This window comes from Lynx rufus, unplaced genomic scaffold (genome assembly GCF_022079265.1).
Source record: "Lynx rufus isolate CCGP_SWC_20201006 ecotype Redwood Valley unplaced genomic scaffold, mLynRuf1.p SCAF_9, whole genome shotgun sequence".
NCBI classification, from domain to species: domain Eukaryota; kingdom Metazoa; phylum Chordata; class Mammalia; order Carnivora; family Felidae; genus Lynx; species Lynx rufus.
Genome location: NW_025814897.1, coordinates 66,787,131 through 66,813,029, shown reverse-complemented (window position 1 = coordinate 66,813,029; position 25,899 = coordinate 66,787,131). Strand labels below are relative to the sequence as shown.

Genomic DNA, 25,899 nt, shown 5'->3' with positions numbered 1-25,899 from the left:
CATTGCCTTATATCTAGTATCTTGCAAACCATTATTTCATACATTTTGTGCAGCTTTATATGGTATTTTTAGGGTAAATCTTGGCACAAAGTGAAAGTCATCTCTCTGTATCAATTTTATATTGAATTACCTTACTGTATTCTCTTATTGTTATAGTAGTTTTTTTAGTTGATCCTCTTCAATTTTCCAGGTTATACTATCATGTCATTGGGAGATAACAATTTTTCCTTCCAATTTTTTTTATCTTTAATTTCTGTCTTCAGTGTGAGTGTTTCAGCTAATGTGTCCAGTAAATGATATCAATGATAATGGAACTCAGTAAATAATTTATTTAAAAAAATTTTTTTAACATTTATTTATTTTTGAGAGAAAGAAACAGAGTGGGAGTGGGAGAGGGGCAGAGAGAGAGGGAGACACAGAATTGGAAGCAGGCTTCAGGCTCTGAGCTGTCAGCACAGAGCCTGATGTTGGGCTCGAACTCATGAGCAGTGAGATCATGACCTGACCTGAAGTTGGATGCTTAATTGACTGAACCACCCAGGCGACCCTCAATATATAATTTATTTAAGAATGAGTGTTATGGGGGTTCTTGGGTAGCTCAGTCAGTTAAGCATCAACTCTTGCTTTCGGCTCAGGTCATGGTATGAAGGTTCCTGAGATTGAGCCCCATGTCAGGCTCCATGCTAACAGTGCTGGGCCTGCTTGGGATTCTTTCCTCCTCCCTCTCTCTCTGCCCATCCTCCACCCATGTGCTTATGCACTCCCTCTCTCTCTCTTTCAAAATAAATAAACTTTTTTTTAATTAATTAATTTTTTAATTTTTTATGTTTATTTTTTTATTTTTGAGAGAAAGAGAGACAGAGCCTGAGCAGGGGAGGAGCAGAGAGGGAGACACAGAATCTGAAGCAGACTTCACGTTCTGAGTTATCAGCACAGAGCCCGACATGGGGCTCACCAACCGTGAGATCATGACCTGAGCTGAAGTCAGGCGCTAAACTGACTGAGCCACCTAGGTGCCCCAAAATAAATAAACTTAAAAAGAATGGATGTTATATTGAATTATGTCTTAGTTTTTATTTGTTTATGTTTTTTAATGACAGCTCAGAGCCTCATATAGGGCTTAATCTCATGAACCATGAGATCATGACCTGAGCTGAAATCAAAAGTCTGACACTTAACTGACTGAACTGTCCAGGTGCCCCTGTCCTATTTTTTAAATTATGCAGTTGATTTTATTACTTTTCTGATTATATCTATTGATGTGATTAATTATATTAATAGATTCTGTTACTATTTTGATTTTTAACCTATTGTAGAATACATAAACCTGTTTTTTTTTTAAATCTTTTTCATTGTTTTTCCTTTAGGATCTTTTATCTTTCATTTACTTAAATTTTGTAATCATGTGCTAAAGTTAATGGATTTTAAGAAACATTAACTAATTATGCTAGGCATATGGAAATGTAATTCTCTCCTAAGGTTCTGGGCCTTTTTGTGGGGGAGAGGGCTGTAATGGCTTTTTGGTTTGGGGTTTTGTTTTTTTTTTTAATGTTTATTTATTTTGAGAGAGAGAGGGAGAGGAAGAATCCCAAGCAGGGTCCATGCTGTCAGCACAGAGTCCAATGAGGGGCTTGATCCCACTAACCAAACCAGGAGACCATGACCTGAGCTGAAAGCTTAACTGACTGAGCCACCCAGGCTCCCCTTGGGTTTTTTTGTAAATTTTTCCTTTGGATTAATTTTTTTATTTTCCTATTACCTAAAAATTAGAACTCCTACAGTGATCTAATTTCCTTTTCTTTCCTTTTCCATTTGTTTGTCCCTTTTGGATACCTACTGGGACAATGTTCTAGTTTCTTTATTTTAAAATTTTATTATAATCCTCTAGCTTTGTAAATGTTCTCTGATATATAAATTCCTCTTCTTAATATTTTTATCTCTTCTTCATTCTCCTCTGTTTGAAATTTTCTGCATCTCTTTGCATTGTCTTTATGGCCACTGAGTTCCCTTTGTTTGTTTTTGTCTTCCATATTTGGTGACATTCATACATACCTGATACCTTCCATTCGTTATCTTTTCCAGGAAATTGTAAATCAGTTTACTAGCTTCCAAATTCTTGTCAACATTTTAAACGTGTTGTCTCCTTTCACCTTACTTTGCTGTTTTTTTTTTTTAATTACAATTTTAGAGGATTTTCAGGAGGTGTTAGAAGTAAACACATTTATTTAATCTGCCATGCTTAACCAGAAGTCATTAATAACATTTCTTTTGTGCTCTTGGAATTGTTTTAAATTGGTAAATCATACAGTTGTAGTTTTTCAAAACTTGAAAGTTAGAAGCTATTCCAAGTGTTCATTTTCTCTTTGGTGTTTGCTTCTTGAAATTTTTGTATATAAAGACTTATGTGTAGGTATTTTTATGAGACTGACATGACAAAATATTTAAAACTTGAGAGGTTAGGTTAGCTCATCGTGTGGCTTCGACAACACATTAAGACTATAAATAGGATCTTTTTTCTAATTACTTATTGCTGGTATCAAAGAAAACTATTGATTTTTATGTGTTCTTATATCTCCCTATGTAACTAAGCTCTTGTTAATTCCAACAATGTGTAGTCAATTTTCTTGGATTCTCCAAGAAGACAATCATATTTTTTTACACATAGTAAGAAATTTTATTATACTGGTGAGGACAGTGTAATGTGTAGTAGTAATAAAATATCTGAATGTAAATTTCTACTAAAAACTATTTAAGTGACCTATTTTAAATTAAGCTTCATTTAAAGCAAAGCAAATTGTTTTGGATTGTCTTTTTTTAAATTGATTATTTTTTAAATTTACATCCAAGTTAGTTACATATGGTACAACAGTGATTTTAGGAGTAGATTCCTTAATGCCCCTTACCCATTTACCCCATCCCCCCTCCCATAACCCCTCCAGCAACCCTCAGTTTGTTCTCTGTATTTAAGAGTCTCGTATGTTTTGTTCCCCTCTCTGTTTTTATATTATTTTTGCTTCCCTTCCCTTATGTTCATCTGTTTTGCCTCTTGTATGTTGCAAAATTTGTATGAGCATGATCTGTGTGAAATGATGAGGGTCAGGTGTTTATAGTCAAAACATATAGTCAAAAACAAGCTGTTGCAAATACAGTCATATATGTATGAAAATATTATTTGTCAGCTTACATAGTGTGTTCATTGATAGTATCACCCTAAATAGATGTGTTTCCTTAGTGACTTGAAAAAGGAAGGCAAAATATAGGCCAGTTGGTTATGACAGTCAATTCTAAACAGTTTAGATTTTGCACCTGTGATAGCATTTTTTTTTTTTTCTGTTTGCCAATAAAGACACTGGGGAGAGAAAAATCCTGATTTTATCCTGTTTGTTCAATGCTTATCATTTTGCTTACTGTCTTTTAGTGACTGTTCTGTTTCCAGCTGTCTAAACATTTTCTCACATTCCTGTCAGAAATGTGACTTGAGCTCAGGTTCAAGAATTGTAGTGTCCACTCCCTCATTGCTTATTACTTCCTCAGCATACTTTTAGTAAGATTTGAAGTAGGTGAACCAGCTAGTATTATTATATTTTAATTCAAATCCTATGAGGAATACTTCTCATTAAATAACAGGATCATCTCTTATACCCCAAATTCTGTTATTGCTTAATCTTATGATACAGTGGAATTTGGAAAGTAGACATTTTTTTTAATGTTTATTCATTTTTGAGAGACAGAGAGAGACAGTGCAAACAGGAGTGGGGCAGAGAGAGAGGGAGACACAGAATCCAAAGCAGGATGCAGGCTCTGAGCTGTCAGCACAGAGCCCAACACGGGGCTGGAACTCACGAACCGTGAGATCATGACCTGAGCAGAAGTCGGACGTTTAACTAACTGAGCCACCCAGGCGCCCCAGAAAGTAGACATTTTAACTGGAGGTTAAATTTCCTTTGAATTTAAAATCCTTTGAAAATTGAAACCTCCAAAAACCTTTAACATTCTTGAAATTTTAAATCCTTTGAAAAAACATTTCTATAAACTCAGTTGTGTGAGCTCTTGCTTATTTTCTGAATATTTGTATATTCATTTTGTTCAAGAATACAGCATCAAAATTTCCTATCAAGTATTATTCTACTCATATTTTTAAATGCATAATATAAAATAATTCCTTTATTGCTGTAATTATATATGTGAAATAGGAGATCTCAGATATAACCAGTGTCTATCAGCATCTTTGTGCAAAATTTAGTAAAAAATATCTGACCAGGCCTGCCATGACTTACCATTACTATCTTAATTGTGGTCACATTAAGTTAGTTTTGAAGAAGTACTTATTGAATCTGAAAACTGATCCTTGGAATTTCCCAGAAGTTTTATCATTAATACCTTTTTTTCTTATCAGAATTTAACAGAATGCCCTTTATAATGTAAACAATGAGGCCATTTAAGTAACTAAGGAGGTCTTACTATCCAAGCTTTCATATGCTCCTTCTGGATGTTTTATATTTATTATTTCTGTTAGAAGAAGAAATTTTCTTACAGATTTTATGTTTTAAAGGGACACCAGTTAAGTTTTTAAATTAAAGTTTACACAGAAAACTGTGTCTCAGTGAGCTATAAATTTTAGATTTGGATGAAGGTCTTGTGAAATGTTAAGGGTAACTTTTCTCCAAAGAACCTTCTATAATATTTCACCTTCGAGAGATCAGTCAGATTAATCAAAATAGTACTATGGACATTTTGGGTTATTCTATAATATTTTCATTATATTCTGTGTTTATATAAAGTACTTGAGAAAAGTGGGTATGTTAAGAGTTGCTTCTAGTTTTAAGCAGCAAATATTTGTTCATTTAAGTAATAGACCTGCTTGCTTATGAAAGTTATTTGTGAACTGTGCTCTATGACTGGTACCTTTGAATTGAAAAGTCAGTATATGTGATAGAGTTAGAAATAACATAAAGAGATTATGCTTAATCCTCACTGGAAACCTATAATTTCATTTAAGTTTTGTGAAAATATGTAGTCATTCTGTAGTGAATAGCATTTAATGTCATTTACCAAGCCTAATGAGCAGCTAATGATAATGAATTACAGACCTCTAAGATAATGGTTCTATTTGTTATTAATTCACAGAACATACTCACTTTGTGTCAGAAGAGTTGTTTGTTGAGCAAGTGGAATTGATAATTCAGGCAGTATCCTGATATTATTTTATCACCCAGGCTCAGACATTTCTTTCTTGACTGTGAAACTCATTTTAGAAAATGATGTACCTAGGGGCACCTGGGTGGCTCAGCTGATTAAGTGTCCAACTTGGGCTCAGGTCATGATCTCACAGATCATGGGTTCAAGCCCCACATCGGGCTGTCTGCAGTCAGTGCAGAGCCTGCTTTGGATCCTCTGCCTCCCTCTCTCTCTGCCCCTCCCAGCTTGCTCTCTCTCTCTCTCTCTCTCAAAAATGAACATTAAAAAAAAAAGAGAACATGATGTACCTAATTCTGAAAAGAAGTTTGATGAGAAAGAGCAAGAAGATTTTGAAAGACACCTCTGAGTTTTGTTGTAACCTGAGAAGACTCCCTAGTTCCACCAAGGAGTATACTTTTCTGCTATCCAAATAGCTTCAGCCAAGGTTGGTTACATGTTAATACCCATTTCACTAAAATAGGAGGTTTCACACTTTCGGGCCTCACACTTTATACTCTTATAGATTATTGAGTATCCCCAAAGAGTTTTATTTATGTAGTTTTTATCTATTCATTTATGTATTAGAAATTATAACTAGAGGAGCGCCGGGGTGGCACAGTTGGTTAAGCATCCAACTCTTTGTCTCAGCTTAGGTCATGGTCTCACCATTGTGAGATCTCAAGCCCAGCATCAGGTTCTGTGCTAACATTTTGGAGCCTGCTTGGGATTCTCTCTCTCTGCTCCTCCCCAGGTCTCTCTCTCTCTCTCTCTCTCTCAAAATAAAGAAACGTTAGTTTCTGGGCACCTGGGTGTCTCAGTTGGTTAAGTGTCCAACCTTGGCTCAGGTCATGATTTCACAGTTCATGAGTTCAAGCCCTACATCAGGCTCTGACAGCTCAGAGCCTAGAGCCTGCTTTAGATTCTGTGTCTCCCTCTCTCTGCCTCTCCCCTATTCATGCCCTGTCTCTTTCTCTCTCAAAAATAAATAAACATTTAAAAAAATGAACATTAAAAAAATTATAACTAGAAAATTTTAAACAATTTAATCATTTAAAATCATAATAAGCCATCACATATTAAATAGCATATTTTTATGGAAAAATAACTATACTTTCCATAATAAAAAATAGAGAAAAGAGTAGTATTGTTTTATATTTTTGTAAATATCATATCATTGATATTGGCTTACTAAAAGACAGCTGGATTCTCATGCCTGCTTGTGCATTCAAGCTCTTCCAATATGTTGTTTTGGTAAAGTATAGTAAGAAAGTCAGGTTTTTTACAGATATGTAGTTGGAAAAAGGAGGAATATTTTAATAGCCTTTTCATATAATTTTGGAAACTCTTACTTGAATACTATACCAAAGCTCAACCAATAGTAATTTTTTTAAATTAGATGCAGTGTGAAATGTGTAAACACATCAATGAACCTTTCATAGTGTTACCTTAAAATCTGTTGAGGGGTGCCGGGTGCGTCATTTGGTTGACTCTTGATTTCAGCCCAGGTTATGATCTCAGGGTTGTGGGATTGAATCCTGCATTGGGCTCTGTGCTTAGCATTGAGCCTTAAGATTCTCTCTTTCCCTCTGCCCATGTCTTCCGCTCACATGTGTGCAGTATCTCTATATATAAGTAAAAAAATAAAAACAGTCTGCTGGTCTGCCTAGCACTTTGAATGGGTCTTTTAACCATGCATGATTTTGTAATATTATACCTTGGTCATTTTACAGTGATATGAAATCAGTGAGTTACGCAGATCTTCCAAATATTGACACGTATTAATATATAATATTTTAAATATTACATTATTTAATATTACTGTCACATTCATCAGAAGTGCACAAGCTAGGAGACTCATGACAGTGCTTAAAAGCTCATTTATCATTGGTAACACATAGTTTCAGATCTTTCTTTTAAAATGACAGGCCCACCCACTTCATTTGTTTTGAGAAAATGTCTGCCAAATACGTAAATCTGTATAAGCATATTTGTCTGTCAGTTATTCTTTCCAGTAAAAAAGGGTGTTCTTGAAAAAAAAAAAAGGCAGCTAGTTCAGCTCACAACTTAAACAGTTACACAAGTAGTTTTTCTCTAAACAACTGTCATACTTCTCTATGCAGCAAAAGTTCTTTATATATACTATTTGAAACACAGAATATTTAAAAAGTTGTATACTCAAGGGTCAAGTTATAATTAAATTAAAATAGGATACTTAGAGCTTTGAAATTTCAACTTGCTGTGAGGCGTGTGCGATTGAGGTTTAAATTGCCAGAGAAAGTGAGCAGTCTTGCTCTTGCTTCAACAAATCCTCTCAAACGACCCCCTTTGACTTGAGTAGGCATAGTGGTCAAGTTGACTGGCTGGTGGTGAGACTGGCCTGTGGATGAGATTTGAATGCCAAGTCATCAGGGTCTGGCTGTGTAAAAGTCCAAAATATTGACTGTGATAATTGCAAAATTGAAACTGAGCAGGGGACTGGCATCTTACAGTCTGTTAAGTGAGAGAAAGGTAGTGGCTTAGGAGGACGCTGGGCTCACCGCGTCCTGATGATCACTTAGATTCCACCCACACCTGCCTAAATAACCCAGAAAACCACCAGAAGACTAGCAAAACGGATTCTCCAGAGCCAAGCGTAGACAAGAGGCCCACGGAAGAGGGGCCCCTCCTGAATCGGATCACCGAAGGAAAAGCAAGCTGAGCCTGCCCCTCCCGTCCCTGTCAACCTTGTTGATCCACCCCAGCTAATACACCAGATCCCCAGCACCACAAGCCTGGCAGTGTGCAAGTAGCCCAGACGGGCCACCCCACCCCACAGTGAGTCCCGCCCCTGGGAGAGGGGAAGAGAAGGTACACACCAGTCTGACTGTGGCCCCAGTGGTGGGCTGGGGGCAGACATCAGGTCTGACTGCGGCCCCGCCCACCAACGCAAGTTATTCAGGACAGCACAGGGGAAGTGCCCTGCAGTTCCGCACCACTCCAGGGACTATCCAAAATGACGAAACGGAAGAATTCCCCTCAAAAGAAACTCCAGGAAATAGTGACAGCTAACAAACTGATCAAAAACGATTTAAACAATATAACAGAAAGTGAATTTAAAATAATAGTCATAAAATTAATCGCTAGGCTTGAAAACAGTATAGAGGACAGCAGAGAATCTATTGCTACAGAGATCAAGGGACTAAGGAACAGCCAGGAGGAGCTAAAAATGCTATTAATGAGCTGCAAAATAAAATGGAGGTGACCACCACTCGGATTGAAGAGGCAGAAAAGAGAATAGGTGAATTAAAAGATAAAGTTACAGAAAAAGAGAGATAAAAAAATCCAGGATTATGGGGGGAGAATTAGAGAACTAAGTGATGCACTAAAGAGAAATAATCTACGCATAATTGGTATTCCAGAGGAGGAAGAAAGAGGGAAAGGTGCTGAAGGTGTACTTGAATAAATCATAGCTGAGAACTTCCCTGATCTGGGGAAGGAAAAAGGCATTGAAATCCAAGAGGCACAGAGAACTCCCCTCAGACGTAACTTGAATCGATCTTCTGCACGACACATCATAGCGAAACTGGCAAAATAAAAGGATAAAGAGAAAATTCTGAAAGCAGCTAGGGATAAACTTGTTCTAACATATAAAGGGAGACTGATAACCCTCGTGATGGATCTCTCTACTGAAACTTGGCAGGCCAGAAAGGAATGGCAGGAGATCTTCAATGTGATGAACAGAAAAAATATGCAGCTGAGAATCCTTTATCCAGCAAGTCTGTCATTTAGAATAGAAGGAGAGATAAAGGTCTTCCCAAACAAACAAAAACTGAAGGAATTCGTCACCACTAAACCAGCCCTAAAAGAGATCCTAAGGGGGATCCTGTGAGACAAAGTACCAGATACATCGCTACAAGCATGAAACCTACAGACATCACAATGACTCTAAACCCATATCTTTCTATAATAACACTGAATGTAAATGGACTAAATGCGCCAACCAAAAGACATAGGGTATCAGAATGGATAAAAAAAAACAAGACCCATCTATTTGCTGTCTACAAGAGACTCATTTTAGACCTGAGGACACCTTCAGATTGAAAGTGAGGGGATGGAGAACTATCTATCATGCTACTGGAAGTCAAAAGAGAGCTGGAGTAGCCATACTTATATCAGACAAACTAGACTTTAAATTAAAGGCTGTAACAAGAGATGAAGAAGGGCATTATATAATAATCACAGGGTCTATCCATCAGGAAGAGCTAACAATTATAAAAATGTCTATGCACCGAATACAGGAGCCCCCAAATATATAAAACAATTACTCACAAACATAAGCAACCTTATTGATAAGAATGTGGTAATTGCAGGGGACTTTAATTCTCCACTTACAACAATGGATAGATCATCTAGACACATGGTCAATAAAGAAACAAGGGCCCTGAATGAGACATTGGATCAGATGGACTTGACAGATCTATTTAGAACTCTGCATCCCAAAGCAACAGAATATACTTTCTTCTCACGTGCACATGGAACATTCTTCAAGACAGATCACATACTGGGTCACAAAACAGCCCTTCATAAGTTTACAAGAATTGAGATCACACCATGCATACTTTCAGACCACAATGCTATGAAGCTTGAAATCAACCACAGGAAAAAGTCTGGAAAACCTCCAAAAGCAAGGAGGTTAAAGAACACTCTACTAAAGAATGAATGGGTCAACCAGGCAATTAGAGAAGAAATTTAAAAATATATGGAAACAAACGAAAATGAAAATACAACAATCCAAACGCTTTGGGATGCAGCGAAGGCAGTCCTGAGAAGAAAATACATTGCAATCCAGGCCTATCTCAAGAAACAAGAAAAATCCCAAATACAAAATCTAACAGGACACCTAAAGAAAACAGAAGCAGAACAGCAAAGACACCCCAAACCCAGCAGAAGAAGAGAAATAATAAAGATCAGAGCAGAAATAAACAATATAGAATCTAAAAAAAGTGTAGAGCAGATCACTGAAACCAAGAGTTGGTTTTTTGAAAAAATAAACAAAATTGATAACCCTCTAGCCAGGCTTCTCAAAAAGAAAAGGGAGATGACCCCAATAGATAAAATCATGAATGAAAATGGAATTATTACAACCAATCCCTCAGAAATACAAGCAATTATCAGGGAATACTATGAAAAATTATATGCCAACAAACTGGACAACCTGGAAGAAATGGACAAATTCCTAAACACCCACACACTTCCAAAATTCAAACAGGAAGAAACAGAAAACTTGAACAGACCCATAACCAGCGAAGAAATTGAATCAGTTATCAAAAATCTCCCAACAAATAAAGAGTCCAGGGCCAGATGGCTTGCAGGGGAATTCTACCAGACATTTAAAGCAGAAATAATACCTATCCTTCTCAAGCTGTTCCAAAAAATAGAAAGGGAAGGAAAACTTCCAGACTCATTCTATGAAGCCAGCATTACTTTGATTCCTAAACCAGACAGAGACCCAGTATAAAAAGAGAACTACAGGCCAATATCTCTGATGAAGATGGATGCAGAAATTCTCAATAAGATACTAGCAAATCGAATTCAACAGCATATAAAAAGAATTATTCACCATGATCAAGTGGGATTCATTCCTGGGATGCAAGGCTGGTTCAACATTCGCAAATCAATCAATGTGATACATCACATAATAAAAGAAAAGATAAGAACCATATGATCCTGTCAATCGATGCAGAAAAAGCATTTGACAAAATTCAGCACCCTTTCTTAATAAAAACCCTTGAGAAAGTCGCGATGGAAGGAATATACTTAAACATCATAAAAGCCATTTATGAAAAGCCCACAGCTAACATCATCCTCAATGGGGAAAAACTGAGACCTTTTTCCCTGAGATCAGGAACACAACAGGGATGTCCACTCTCACCGCTGTTGTTCAGCATAGTGTTGGAAGTTCTAGCATCAGCAATCAGACAACAAAAGGAAACCAAAGGCATCAAAATTGGCAAAGATGAAGTCAAGCTTTCACTTTTTCCAGATGACATGATATTATACATGGAAAATCCGATAGACTCCACCAAAAGTCTGCTAGAACTGATACATGAATTCAGCAAAGTTGCAGGATACAAAATTAATGTACAGAAATCAGTTGCATTTTTATACACCAATAATGAAGCAACAGAAAGGCAAATAAAGAAACTGACCCCATTCACAATTGCACCAAGAAGCATAAAATACCTAGGAATAAACGTAACCAAAGATGTAAAAGATCTGTCTGCTGAAAACTATAGAAAGCTTATGAAGGAAATTGAAGAAGATATAAAGAAATGGAAAAACATTCCATGCTCATGGAAGAATAAATATTGTCAAAATGTCAATACTACCCAAAGCTATCTACACATTCAATGCAATCCCAATCAAAATTGCACCAGCATTCTTCTCGAAGCTAGAACAGGCAGTCCTAAAATTCATATGGAACCACAAAAGGCCCCGAATAGCCAAAGTAATTTTGAAGAAGAAGACCAAAGCCGGAGGCATCACAATCCCACACTTTAGCCTCTACTACAAAGCTGTCATCATCAAGACAGCATGGTATTGGCACAAAAACAGACACGCAGACCAATGGAATAGAACAGAAACCCCAGAACTAGACCCACAAAAATATGGCCAACTAATCTTTGACAGCAGGAAAGAATATCCAATAGAAAGAAGACAGTCTCTTTAACAAATGGTGCTGGGAGAACTGGACAGCAACATGCAGAAGGTTGAAACTAGACCACTTTCTCACACCATTCACAAAAACAAACTCAAAATGGATAAAGGACCTGAATGTGAGACAGGAAACCATCAAAACCCTAGAGGAGAAAGCAGGAAAAAAACCTCTCTGACCTCAGCCGCAGCAATTTCTTCCTTGACACATCCCCAAAGGCAAGGGAATTAAAAGCAAAAATGAACTATTGGGACCTCATGAAGATAAAAAGCTTCTGCACAGCAAAGGAAACAACCAACAAAACTAAAAGGCAACCAACGGAATGGGAAAAGATATTTGCAAATGACATATCCAACAAAGGGCTAGTATCCAAAATCTATAAAGAGCTCACCAAACTCCACATCGGAAAAACAAATAATCCAGTGAAGAAATGGGCAGAAAACATGAATAGACACTTCTCTAAAGAAGACATCCAGATGGCCAATAGGCACACGAAAAGATGCTCAACGTCGCTCCTCTTCAGGGAAATACAAATCAAAACCACACTCAGATATCACCTCACACCAGTCAGAGTGGCTAAAATGAACAAATCAGGAGACTATAGATGCTGGCCAGGATGTGGAGAAATGGGAACCCTCTTGCACTATTGGTGGGAATGCAAACTGGTGCAGCCGCTCTGGAAAACAGTGTGCAGGTTCCTCAAAAAATTGAAAATAGACCTACCCTATCACCCAGCAATAGCACTGCTAGGAATTTACCCAAGGGATTCAGGAGTGCTGATACATATGGGCACTTATACCCCAATGTTTATAGCAGCATTCTCAACAATAGCCAAATTATGGAAAGAGCCTAAATGTCCCTCAACTGACGAATGGATAAAAAAATTGTGGTTTACATACACAATGGAGTACTACGTGGCAGTGAGAAAGAATGAAATATGGCCCTTTGTAGCAACGTGGATGGAACTGGAGAGTGTGATGCTAAGGGAAATAAGTCATACAGAGAAAGACAGATACCATATGTTTTCACTCTTATGTGGATCCTGAGAAACTTAACAGAAGTCCACGGGGGAGGGGAAGGAAAAAAAAAAAAAGCAGAGGTTAGAGAGGGAGAGAGCCAAAGCATAAGAGACTCTTAAAAACTGTGAACAAACTGAGGATTGATGGGGGGTGGGAGGGAGGGGTGGATGGGTGATGGGTATTGAGGAGGGCATCTTTTGGGATGAGCATTGGGTGTTGTATGGAAACCAATTTGACAATAAATTTCACATTAAAAAAAAAAGTCTAGTTTGTCTGATATAGAGAAAAAGAAATACCTCAAACATCTCTATGCCCACAAATCTGACAGGCTAGATGAAATGTATCAATTCCTTGAAAGACACAATCTGATAAAACTCACACAAGAAGAAATAAACTATCTCAATAGGTCTATATCCATTAAATAAATTGAATCAATAACTAATAACTTTCCAAAACAGAAAGCATTAGGCCTAAATGTGTTCACTGGTGAAAATACTAAACATTTAAGGAAGAATTTATACAATCTCTTCCAGAAGATAGAATCAAAGGTAATTCTTCCTGGTTCATTCTATGAAGCCAATATTACCCAAATGCAAAAACAGAAAAAGAAAATCATAAGAAAACTACAGTTCACTGCCCCTCATGAACATAGATGCATAAACCCTCAACAAAATATTTACAAATTGAATGCAACAATGTATGAAAAGAAGTATAAACTACAACCAGATAGAACTGATTTCAGTTATGAGGCTGTTTCAACATTTGTTAATAAACACATCAAGAAGACAGATAAGAAAAAAAAAAATAACATGACCATATCAATAGATGCAGAAAAAGCATTTTAAAAAATCCAGTAGCCATTCATGATAAAAACTTCAACAAACTAAAAATAGAGTGGAATTTCCTTAACTCAATATAGAACATTTACCAAAACCCTACAGCTAACATCATACTTAATGGTAAAAAGCTAGAAGCCTTCTCACTAATAACAAGGCAAGAATGTCTCTTATCACCGCATCTTTTCAAAATTGTATTGGAAGTCCTGACTAATGCAATTAGACCAAAAAAAAAAAAAAAAAAAGGGTGGGGAGGAATAAAAGGTACACAGATTGGGGAGGAAGAAATACAACTGTCTGTTCACATGACATGATTGCCCATACAAAAAAATCTGAAAGGATCAACAAAAAGACTCTTGAATGTGATAAACAATTACAGCAAAATTCCAGGATACAAAGTGTATATACAAAAGTCAACTGCCTTCCTACATGCCAACAATGACCAAGTTCTGTTTGAAATTAAAAATACATTACCATTTACATTACCACTGCCCCCAAATTAACTTAAGTTAAATTTAACAAAACACATATAAGATTTACATGAGGAAAACTATAAAACTTTAATAAATGTACTCAAAAAGAACTAAAGAAAGAGATATTCCATGTTCATAGATAGGAAGACTCAATAATTCCAAGTATCAGTTCTTCCAAACTTGATCAATAGTAAAATGCAATTCCAATCAACATCACAGCAAGTTATTTTGTGGATACTGACAAACTGATTTTAAAGTTTATATGGAGAGACAAAAGATCCAGAATAGCCAACATGATACTGGATAAGAATAAAGCCAAAGAACAAAGTCACTATCTGACTTAAAGACTTATGATAAAGCTAAGTAATCAATACAGTGTGAGATCCATGAAAGAAAAGACAAATAGATCAATCAAATAGAATTGAGAGACCAGAAATAGTATACACAAAGTCAACTTTGACAAAGGAGCAAAGGCAATGCAGTGGAAAAAAGATAGTCTTTTCAACAAGTGATGCTGAAATAACCAGATAACCATAAAATGAATCTAGACATTGACAGACCTTTCACTCTTCATAAAAAATTAGCTCAAAGTTGATCATACACCTAAATGTTAAAATAAAAAACTATAAAACTCCAAGAATATAGGAAAAAATCTAGATGACTTTTGGTTTTGGCAATAACTTTTTAGATAGAACACCAAACCAGTGAACTATGGAATAAATAATTGATAAGCTAGACTTCATTAAAATTAAAACCATTTGCTGTGTAAAGGGCACTGTCAAGAAAATGAGAAGACAAACCTAAGACTGGGAGAAAAGTTTGCAAAAGACATACTAAATAATGTATCTAAAATATACAAAGAAATCTTGGGGCATCTGGGTGGCTCAGCTGGTTAGGAATCTGACTCTTGATTTTGGCTCAGGTCATGACCCTAGGTTAGTGGGATTGAGCCCCACGTTGGGCTCTGTGCTGAGTGTGGAACCTTCTTAAGATTCTCTCTCTTTCGGGCCACCTGGGTGGCTCAATCTATCAGTTAAGTGTCCGACTTCGGCTCAGGTTATGACCTCGCAGTGTGTGAGTTCCAGCCCCACGTCAGGCTCTCTGCTGACAGCTCAGAGCCTGGAACCTGCTTCAGATTCTGTGTCTCCCTCTCTCTCTGCCCCTCCCCTGCTCATGCTCTGTCTCTCTCTGTCTCTCAATAATAAATAAACATTTAAAAAATTAAAAAAAAAACATTTTTTCTCCCTCTCCCTCTCTAAAATAAAAAATAAAATAATTCAAAACAATAAAATAAAATATACAAAGAAATCTTAAAAAGTCAACAATTAGAAAATGAACAACTCAAAAAATAGGCAAAAGATCTGAACAGACACCTCACTAAAGATACACAGGAAAAAAAAACATATGAAAAGAAATTCAACGTCCTATGTCACTAAAGAATTGCAAATTAAAATAACAATGAGATATTACTACCTATCTATCATAATGGTTAAAATCCAAAATACTGATAATGCCAAATGCTAACAAGGATGTAGAGCAACAGAACTCTCATTCAGTGCTGGTAGGAATGCCAAATGGACAACCACTCTGGAAGATGGTATGATACTTTCTTACAAAACTAAGCATATTCTTAGCATAAAATCCAGCAATTGTGCTCCTTGGTATTTACCCAAAGGAGTTAAAAATATATGTTCACACAAAAACTTACACATGAATGTTTATTGCAGCTTTATTCATAACTGCCAAAATTTGAAAGCAACCAAGATGTCCTTCAGTAGGTGAATGGATAAATAAACTGTGGGATATCCAAGACAATAGAATATTCTTTAGTGCTAAAAAGAAATGAACTATTAAACCTTGAAAAGGCATGTAGGAACCTTAAATGTGTATTACTAAGTGAAAGACCACTTTCTAAAAGGGCTACAATATGGTATGATTCCAACTACATGGCATTCCGATAAATGCAAAACTATGGAGGCAGCAAAAAAGATTAATGTTTACCTGAAACTGAAGGCATTGTAGACATGAATAGGCAGAATACAGAGGATTTTAAGGACATTGAACCTGTATAATACTGCATGAAAATGTATGTATAATTCTATAATACTATATAATACTATATACATATGATACTGTATAATACTATATTGGTGGATACATGCTATTATACTTTTGTCAAAACCTACAGAATGTATAACACCAAGAGTGAATGCTAATGTACATTGTGGACTTTGGGTGATAATGATGTGTCAATCAATATAGGTTCATCAATTAAACAAATGCACCACGGTGGTTGGGGATATTGATAGTGTGAGAGGCTGGTTTTGGGAACAGGGAATATATAGGAATTCTTAGTACCTTCTGCTCAATTTTGCTGTGAATCTAAAACTGCTTTAAAAATTAAAGTCCATTTTCAAAAATCTGAAAAAGTATATATGTTGATTAGCAGTATTATTCAAGAGATGGAACAAAAACAGAAATGAGCTCACCAATATAGCAGCTTTCTGTGCCAGATTACCTTCTGTTATTCTGCTTAATAAGTGTAATTTTGAGCAATTTATTTAACCTCTCAGTGCCTCAGTTTCCTCATCTGTAAAAGGTAGACTATTAGTACCTACCTGCTAGTTTTCTTGAGAAGTCTACATGAGTTAACACATGCAATGTGCTCAGAATAGCCCTTGCCATATAATTCAGTGAAGTAAACATTACTTCTTGTGAATTTAACCCACTTGGATCTAACCTATTTCTGTCATCATATCTACAACAGTTTCTTTCTCCTCTGTATCAATTTCTTCCAAAACCTGCCCCTCCTTTCTTTTTTCTTTTTTTTTTTTAATGTTTAGGTATTTTTCTGACAGAGAGAAGAGAGAGAGAGAGAGAGACAGAGTGTGAGCAGGGAGGGGCAGAGAAAGGGGGAGACACAGAATTGAAGCAGGCTCCAGGCTCCAAGCTCCAAGCTGTCAGCAGAGCCTGATGTGGGGCTCGAACTCAGACTGCAAGATCATGACCTGAGCTGAAGTCAGATGCTCAACCGAATGAGCCACCCAGGCTCCCCCCACCCCTTTTTTTAATGTTGCCTCTCCTTACATTGCCCCATTGCCTCCCCGACTGAGTCTAAAGAGACATCAAAAAAAGAGATCTGGATAGTTTCTTACATTTGGACAGAGACAGTCATCATGTTCAGAGCTTTTCTACCAAAGGAAAAATTCTACCAGACTCATTTCCGTAAGCAGATGTCATAGGAATAGCATGACAAACTTAAAAACACACTAATAAGCAAATAAGTGAAAACATTTTTCTTTACATTTTTATTTCAAAATAGTAATTAATCCAACAAATATTTACTGAGTACTTGAATAGCATTTATTCTATGAAGACTTCTCTTTAACTTCCCAGTATATCCAGAACCCTCCAGACCCAAGAATCATGAAGTTCCTCTACTGTGTTCCAAAGCCATTTTATACATTTTAAAAATAATAATAAATTAATTATCTCTTCTTATCTATTTCCCTAGAACTTATCATCTACTCTACCAATTTGGTACAGAAAAGTTGGCTTGTAATTTTCTTTATGTGTATATTTCTCTTCATCAATCCATCTATCCAAATTCCATGACCATATGTCGTAAGCTTTCTTGTGGCCATCAAAAGGATTTCATTTTCCAGAACAGCAGCCCTCAAAGTGTGTTACACAGAATCATAGAGTTCCAGAGGTCAAAACTATTTTCATAATAATAATACTAACAATTAGTGGTTTCTTTCACTTTGTTGACATTTACATTGATGGTGCAAAAGTAATGGTGGGTAAAACTGCTGGCACCTTAATAGAAACGAATGCAGCAAGCCCCAAACTATATTTGTAGCCATTGTATTCTTCATAGCTGCACATTTGCAGTTTTTTCTAAAAAAAAAAAAAAGCCAGTTTCAGTTTAAAATGCCCTTGATGAACAATAAATATTTTATTTATTATTATTTTTTTTTCAACGTTTTTTATTTATTTTTGGGACAGAGAGAGACAGAGCATGAACGGGGGAGGGGCAGAGAGAGAGGGAGACACAGAATCGGAAACAGGCTCCAGGCTCCGAGCCATCAGCCCAGAGCCTGACGCGGGGCTCGAACTCACGGACCGCGAGATCGTGACCTGGTTGAAGTCGGACGCTTAACCGACTGCGCCACCCAGGCGCCCCTATTATTATTTTTTTAATATATGAAATGTATTGTCACGTTGGTTTCCATACAACACCCAATGCTCATCCCAAAAGATGCCCTCTTCAATACCCATCACCCGTCCTCCCCTCCCTCCCACCCCCCATCAATCCTCAGTTTGTTCACAGTTTTTAAGAGTCTCTTATGCTTTGGCTCTCTCCCTCTCTAACCTCTGCTTTTTTTTTTCCTTCCCCTCCCCCGTGGACTTCTGTTAAGTTTCTCAGGATCCACATAAGAGTGAAAACATATGGTATCTGTCTTTCTCTGTATGACTTAACATGCGTTGGTGGGCGGAGCCACAGTCAGACCTGATGTCTGCCCCCAGCCCACCGCTGGGGCCACAGTCATACTGGTGTGTACCTTCTCTTCCCCTCTCCCAGGGGCAGGACTCACTGTGGAGTGGTGTGGACCCTGTCCGGGCTACTTGCACACTGCCAGGCTTGTGGTGCTGCTTTGATGGGAACCTGCGTATTAGCCGGGGTGGATCGGCAAGGTGCACAGGGGTGGGAGGGGCAGACTCAGGTCGCTTTGCCTTTCGTGGCCTGCTTCGGGAGGGGCCCTGTGGCACCGGGAGGGAGGTCAGAGGGATGGATCCACAGAAGCACAGCTTTGGTTGTTTGCGGTGCAAGCAAGTTCCATGAGGGGAAGTGGTTCCCTTTGGGATTTTGGCTGCGGGATGGGTGAGGCAGATGACGCTGGCCAGTGCCTTTGTTCCCTGCCAAGCTGAGCTCTGTCCTCTGGGTCTCAACCCCTCTCCCTCCCGTTGTCTTCTAGCTCTCCCACTCTCCAAGCAGAGCTGTTGACTTACAGCATTCCAGATGTTAAGTCCCTCTAGCTGTCAGAACACACTCCGACCAGCCGCTCCACTTTTGCAAGCCAGACTCGGGGGCTCTGCCTTGCCCGGTGGGCTGCCCCTCCACTGCCCCAGCTCCCTCCCGCCAGTCTGTGTAGCACGCACGGCCTCTCTGCCCTTCCTGCCCTCTTCCATGGGCTTCTTATCTACTCTTGGCTCCAGAGAATCCATTCTGCTAGTCTTCTGGCGGTTTTCTAGGCTATTTAGGCAGATATGGGTGGAATCTAAGTGATCAGCAGGACGCGGTGAGACCAGCGTCCTCCTACGCCGCCATCTTCCCCCAGACCTTTATTATCTTCTAATGTCCATGGGATCTGTAGTACTGTTGCCTCTTTAATTTCCAATGTTAGTAATTTGTAACTTTTTTTTTTCTTAGTTAGCTGGCTAGAGGGTTGTTGATTTTAATGATTTTTTTTCAAAAAACCAGCTATGTTTTGTTGATTTTCTCTATTGAATTTTGTTTTCAATTTAATTGATTTCTACTCTAATCTATTATTTCTTTTCACCTGCTTACTTTGAATTTAATTTGCTCTTCTTTTTATAGTTTCCTAAGATAGAAGCTTAGATTATTGATTTTAGATCTTTCTTCTTTTGTAATATATACATACAATGCTATAAATTTTCCTCTAAGCACTGCTTTTGCTGAATCTCGAAAAATGTTGATAAGATGTATTTTCATTTTCATTGACTTAAAAATATTTTTTAATTTCTTTTGAGATTTTGTCTTTGACCCGTGTGTTATTTAGAAGTGTGTTGTTTAATCTTCAAATTTTGGGGGAATTTTTCAGCTATCTTTCTGTTACAAGTTCAGTTCTGTTGTGGTCTAAGAGCATACATTGTATGATTTCTATTCTTTTAAATACATGTAAATATATTATATAGCCTATAATGTGGCTTATCTTGATGAATAAGATATCTTTTTCATTGAATTGAATTGAAGACTCTTAGATTGATGAAGGAATTTTGAAATAATTCTGTTTCCTACCAGCAATAGATACTTAGCTCTTTATCTTGAACTCATTTCATGATTTGTTCTGAAGTGGGAAAGTTTTTCATTTATGTGATTTGTTCCTACATATGCTAATCTATGTCTCAGAATGAGGGGCATCTGTGGAAAATCTAGGGGCTGTCCTCATAAAATGTATATGTACATTAGATAAAGTGTTCTACGTTATAAATCTCCTTTTAAAAATATAGTGGCTGAGATAACATATCACATTAGCTGGAAATTTTTTTACAATGGGGTGATATGTAACGTTTCAGAAAGATTTATAAATAATAAATTTTCATTATGCTTTTAAAATGTGACAATTTTTTTCTATTCCTTTTAGTTTTGTCAACCTGGTGGGTGGCAGCTGTCCAGAGAGAGGAAGCAGCCAACATTTTTTGTGGTGGTCCTGACAGATATTGACTCAGATCGACATTACTGCTCATGCCTAACCTTCTATGAGGCAGAAATCAATCTACAGGTACAACCACTCTTCTAGGCAAACTACAAATGAACAACATTTAAGAATCTTTTTTTTAATGCCATATTTGTTTTTGTTAAACTGTAAGTTTAAGTTCTTTGGGCTACTTTAAAAAGACTGAGGTACTAAACTGTTGGAGAAGAGAGAAAGAAAGTATACTTTGTTTTCTTTTTTTTCTTTAATCATTTTTTTAAATGTTTATTTATTTTTGAAAGACAGAGACACAGAGTGTGAGCATGGGAGGGGCAAAGAGAGGGAGACACAGAATCTGAAGCAGGCTCTAGGCTCTGAGCTGTCAGCACAGAGCCCTGTGCAGGGCTTGAACTCACGAACTGTGAGATCATGACCTGAGCTGACGTCAGATGCTTAACTGACTGAGCCACCCAGGGTCCCCTTAATTGTTTTCTTTTAAAATATTGATCAGAATCTGAATATTTCTAATAATAGCATATGCATGAATTGGTATATTAAGAAGATTTATATCCCCTCATGTAGAAGGTGTGATTTTTTCTCTCCTTTTCCTGAGCAATCTTTCACAGAATGTAAAGCATTTAATCAGAATGTTCATAAATCACCTATCACAATGCTTGATATTATTTTTTAAACACCCAAGTAAATGTCAACTCATTATTGTTAATGGCGGGAGTATCAACATGACTGAAATTCATAGGCTAGACCATTGAAACAAGAAATACTAGGTTTCTCAAAGAGTATTTGTTGGGGTTCTTAGTTTCAGACAACTGGACCTACTTTCTCTATGCATAAAAGGATTTATGACAATGAATTGTAGAGGTTTTAATTTCATGGGTAAGAAATAAACAGGGAACCAACTTTGGATACTAGGAATTGCCTGGTTTGAGTCTATTTTAGTAGATACTTTTTCTCCCATTGACCACTTGTCACTTACAATGTTGGGTACTAGATAATATAACCTTTATATGTTACCCTAAAAATCTAATGTCATGTACAGCTTGTTTCACTATCTTACACCGGTGACTTCTGCTTTAATTCTCATATGTGTTGTTTCCTTGTGGACGTCAAGTTGCATACAGATCCCACCCCCCTGCAAAGGAATCAGAAAAACTCTTTGTTGTTGTTATGTGTTTGTTTATTTTGATTTCAAAGCTCTATAGTACAAGAAGGAAACTATAAAAGGGTTCAGAGGATATTGACTGAGCCAGTCAGCATTATCTGCAGTACTTTCTGCTACATGCAGGTGAATGAGTATCACTGCCATGGAAAAGGACTGGCTTTTCTAAAATGGCCTCACAAAAGAGCATTTGTCGTTTGGGTTACTTTAATTAAACCCTAATATCTGACTTTTCTAGATGCAGAAATCTGATTTTGCAGTACAAGAGGAGATAAATCACCTTTCCTGACACAGACTCACATTATCCACGTTCATTAGACTGATGTATTAAAACCAGCTTGCTAGTTTATTAAGTTACAGTGATAAATTAAAAGATTACATAGAACAAAATATGCACCGCATATTATCAATACATTCTTTCTTTGTTGTCAGATCATTGTGGGAAGCCACATCAAAATCTGAAGCATTTTGGCGTGGAATCAAACTAAGGAATACTTTATGCGAAATATTTAAAAAAATTTTTTTAATGTTTATTTATTTTTGAGAGAGAGACAGAGTGTGAGCAGGGGAGGAGCAGAAAAAGAGGGAGACACAGAATCTGAAGCAGACTCCAGACTCTGAGCTGTCAGCACAGAGCCCGATGCAGGGCTCAAACTCACAAACCGTGAGATCATATCCTGAGCTGAAGAAGGATGCTTATCGACTGAGCCACCTGGGCACCCCATGTCAAATATTTAATGCTTGCTAGACTAACATAACCCATTGTTTCTATTTGAAATTAGCCCATTGTTTCTATGTTGTCAATGGGGACAGAAAACTTAGAAGTTGATGACAATAGCCATTTCTGTTTTGGATAGTGTTTGAGTGTATGTTGCCAACAGATAACTAATCAAATTCCCATTTTTGATCAATTCAGTTTAAAAGTATTCTCCAGCCAAGAGCCTACCTATGTCTTTTAGGTGACCTTTCATTTTTATGTTGATCTTCGGAATTTAAGTTGGTTCTGAGAATGCAGTAGCAGTATTTTCTTTTATTTCCATATTCTTGACAGTACCTCTTTACAACTCCCTAGAATTGTCCAATGAAACTGATTATTTAAGTCTTCCTCCTTGCTCCTTCATTACGAACCCTTCTTGCCCCAAAATAACTGACAGAAAAGTAATACATTAAGACAGTGTAGGGGGGTCCTGCACTGTCTATGGTGACATAGCAAGCTCCTGAAATCAGTTCCTCCCGCAGACACACCAAATCTACAGCTACATGGAGTGATTCCCTCTGAAAGAAATCTAGAAATGAGTTTAGCAACTCACATTTTGCAAACAAGAAAATACCCACACTGAAATAAGTAGGAAAATCTGAGACAAACTCTCACCATAAACCCTACCCCTGGCATAGCAACATGAGATTGGGAAGGAATTTACAACTACTAGCATTTTCCTGAGTTGTAAAGGATTTGGACCCAATATCTAGCCTCAACTTTAAAGACTTGTACTGAGAGATGGACACCCAAAACACCTAACTTTGAAAAATAATGAGTCTTATGTCCCTGAGACCCATCAACTATAGCAAACAAAGAAAGAGTTCTTAACAGGTTCATAAGAATTCACTGTGTCTGTGCCCCTACGACTCAGCATGGAAAGAACAGGGAGAAATGCCCACCTCTCGGTCTTTCCTTGAAAGAGTCCTGTTTGCATACTTTAAAAGCTGCCTTAGGGTCAGGTCTCTAATTTAGCATATTTCTAGGGGCCGTACTGGAGACCGAGGAAGCTAGCAGGTACCATCTCTGTGTTGTCTCTCTGGCCCACTTTACTTTACCAGTTTCTCTCTGGAAAGAACTTATGCACATGTCTGGCACTTCAGATTTGCAGTTGCTGCCCAAGGAATGCACCCTTTTAATCTCCTGGCTCTGGTGGTCAGCAGAGCTTAAAGCTGTCAACACCTACAGGACTGTAGCAAAGAAAGAAAGTTCTTAACTGGCCATCTCCACCCAGGAGTCAGTGAGAAGGAGCAGAGAGAAACACCCATCTCCAAGTCTTTCAGTGAAAGAGGTATATTTGCATACATTAAGGTTGCTTCCTGAGAGTCTGGCTTTCAGTCAGTCTGAATCTAGTTGCTGAGGTCCTTCTCTTTGGGACAATGAAAGGTCTTGGCACACCCTCAACTACAGGAAGCACTAAGAATAAGGTAGGCTGTTTGTGGACAATTACAAAGATTTGAGAGACAGCCAAGAGCTACGGCAAGATTAAATGATAAATTCATCCTCCTACAAGAGGCCACTTCTTCAAGACTAGGAGAGGTGGCTGTTTAATTGAATACATAGAAACTAACAAAGAGAGTCAAGAAAGAAAGTGGAGAGACAGAAGAATATGTTCCAAACTAAAGAACAAGATAAAACTCAGAAAAAGGAGAAATGGAGATAAGAGATTTATCTGATCAAGAGTTAAAAATAATGATCATAAAGATGCTCACTTAGCTCAGGAGAAGAATGAATGAACAAGAGTAGAATTTTAACAAACAAAACTTAAGAAAGAACCAATAAAAGTAAGAGCTGAAGCATATAATAACTGCATTGAAATGTACCATAATGGGATTTAACAGCAGACTAGATGAAGGAGAAAAAGGGATCAGTGAACTTGAGGACAGGGCAGTGGAAATCACCTAATCAAAAAAGCAAAAATGAAAAAAGAATGAAAAAGAGTGAACATAGCTTTAAGGATTTAAATGACACATTAAGTAGGCCGATGTTCGTGATTTAGGTATTCCAGAAGGAGAAGAGAGAGAGAAAGAGGAAGAAAACTTATTTGAAGAAGTAATGGCTAAAACCTTTCCTAACATGGGGAAGGAAACAGACACACAGATCCTTAAAGCCCATAGAGTTCTAATAAAGATGAACTCAAAGAGACTAGCACCAAGATACATTATAATTGAAGTGTCAAGAGGTGAGGACAAGAGAAAAGCAACTTGTTCATAAAAGGGAACCCCCATACTTATGAGCAGATTTCTCAGCAGAAACTTTGTGGGATACTAGGGAGTGTCAAGATACAGTCAATCTAACATATTCCACCTGACAAAAATGTCCTTCAGAATTGAAAGAGAAATAAACAGTTTTCCATACAAGCAAAAGCTAAAGGAGTTCATCACCACTAGACTGGCTTTATAAGAAATATTAAAAAGAGTTCTTTAAGCCTAAATGAAAGGGTACTAATTAGTAACAGGAAAACATATTAAAGTATAAATCTTACTTGTAAAAAATATCTAATGTTGTAAAAGATGGTGGGTTAATCACTTATAAAGCTTAGTATGAAGGGACCAAAAGACAAAAGTAGTAAAAATGACTGTAACTACAAAAATTTGTTAATGGATACACATGATCAAAAAGATATAAATTATGACATCAAAAACCTAGATTAGGTGAGGGAGATATAAAATGTAGAGCATAGAATATATTCTAATGTAAACTGTTACCAACTTAAAATAGACTGTTATAAATTGTTTTATGTAAACCTCATGGTAACCACAAGCAAAAACCTATAGTAGACACACTAAAAATGAAGATAAAGGAATCTAAGCATACCACTACAGAAAATATCAAATCACAAAGGAAGAGAGTAAGAGAGGAAGGAGGAAACAACAGATTACAAAATATCCATAAAACAAGGAACAAAATGGCATTAGTAAATATAAACTGATCACTAATTACTTTAAATGTAGACAGATTAAATTCTCCAATCCAGAGACTTAGAGTGGCTAAAAGGATTTAAAAAATAAGACCCAACTAAATGCTACCCACCAGAGACTTTAGCTTTAAGGATAGACACAGACTGAAAGTGAAGGGGTAGAAGAAAATATCTCCTGCAAATGGAAACCAAAGGAAAGCTACAGTAGCTATACTTGTCAGACAAAATAGACTTTAATCTAAAAACTCTCATAGTAGACAAAGAAGGTGATTATATAATGATAAAGTAGTCAACTCATCAAGAGGATATAACAATTGTAAATATTTATATACCCAACATCAGAGCAGCTAAGTAAATATAATATTTGCTTATGTTCTTTACGGATCTACCTTTTTTGTCCTCCAG

General features: G+C 37.1%; 1 protein-coding gene across 2 annotated transcripts in view; it reads left to right on the top strand.

The window, feature by feature from the left end:
• Positions 1 to 25,899, top strand: part of SBF2 (SET binding factor 2) — a 489,861-nt gene that overhangs the window by 197,275 nt on the left and 266,687 nt on the right. For both annotated transcript variants that reach the window (XM_047070360.1, XM_047070361.1), the window contains exon 3: positions 20,590 to 20,727. In XM_047070360.1, coding sequence (XP_046926316.1) covers positions 20,590 to 20,727 — 138 coding nt within the window. The remainder of the gene's footprint in view (positions 1 to 20,589; positions 20,728 to 25,899) is intronic.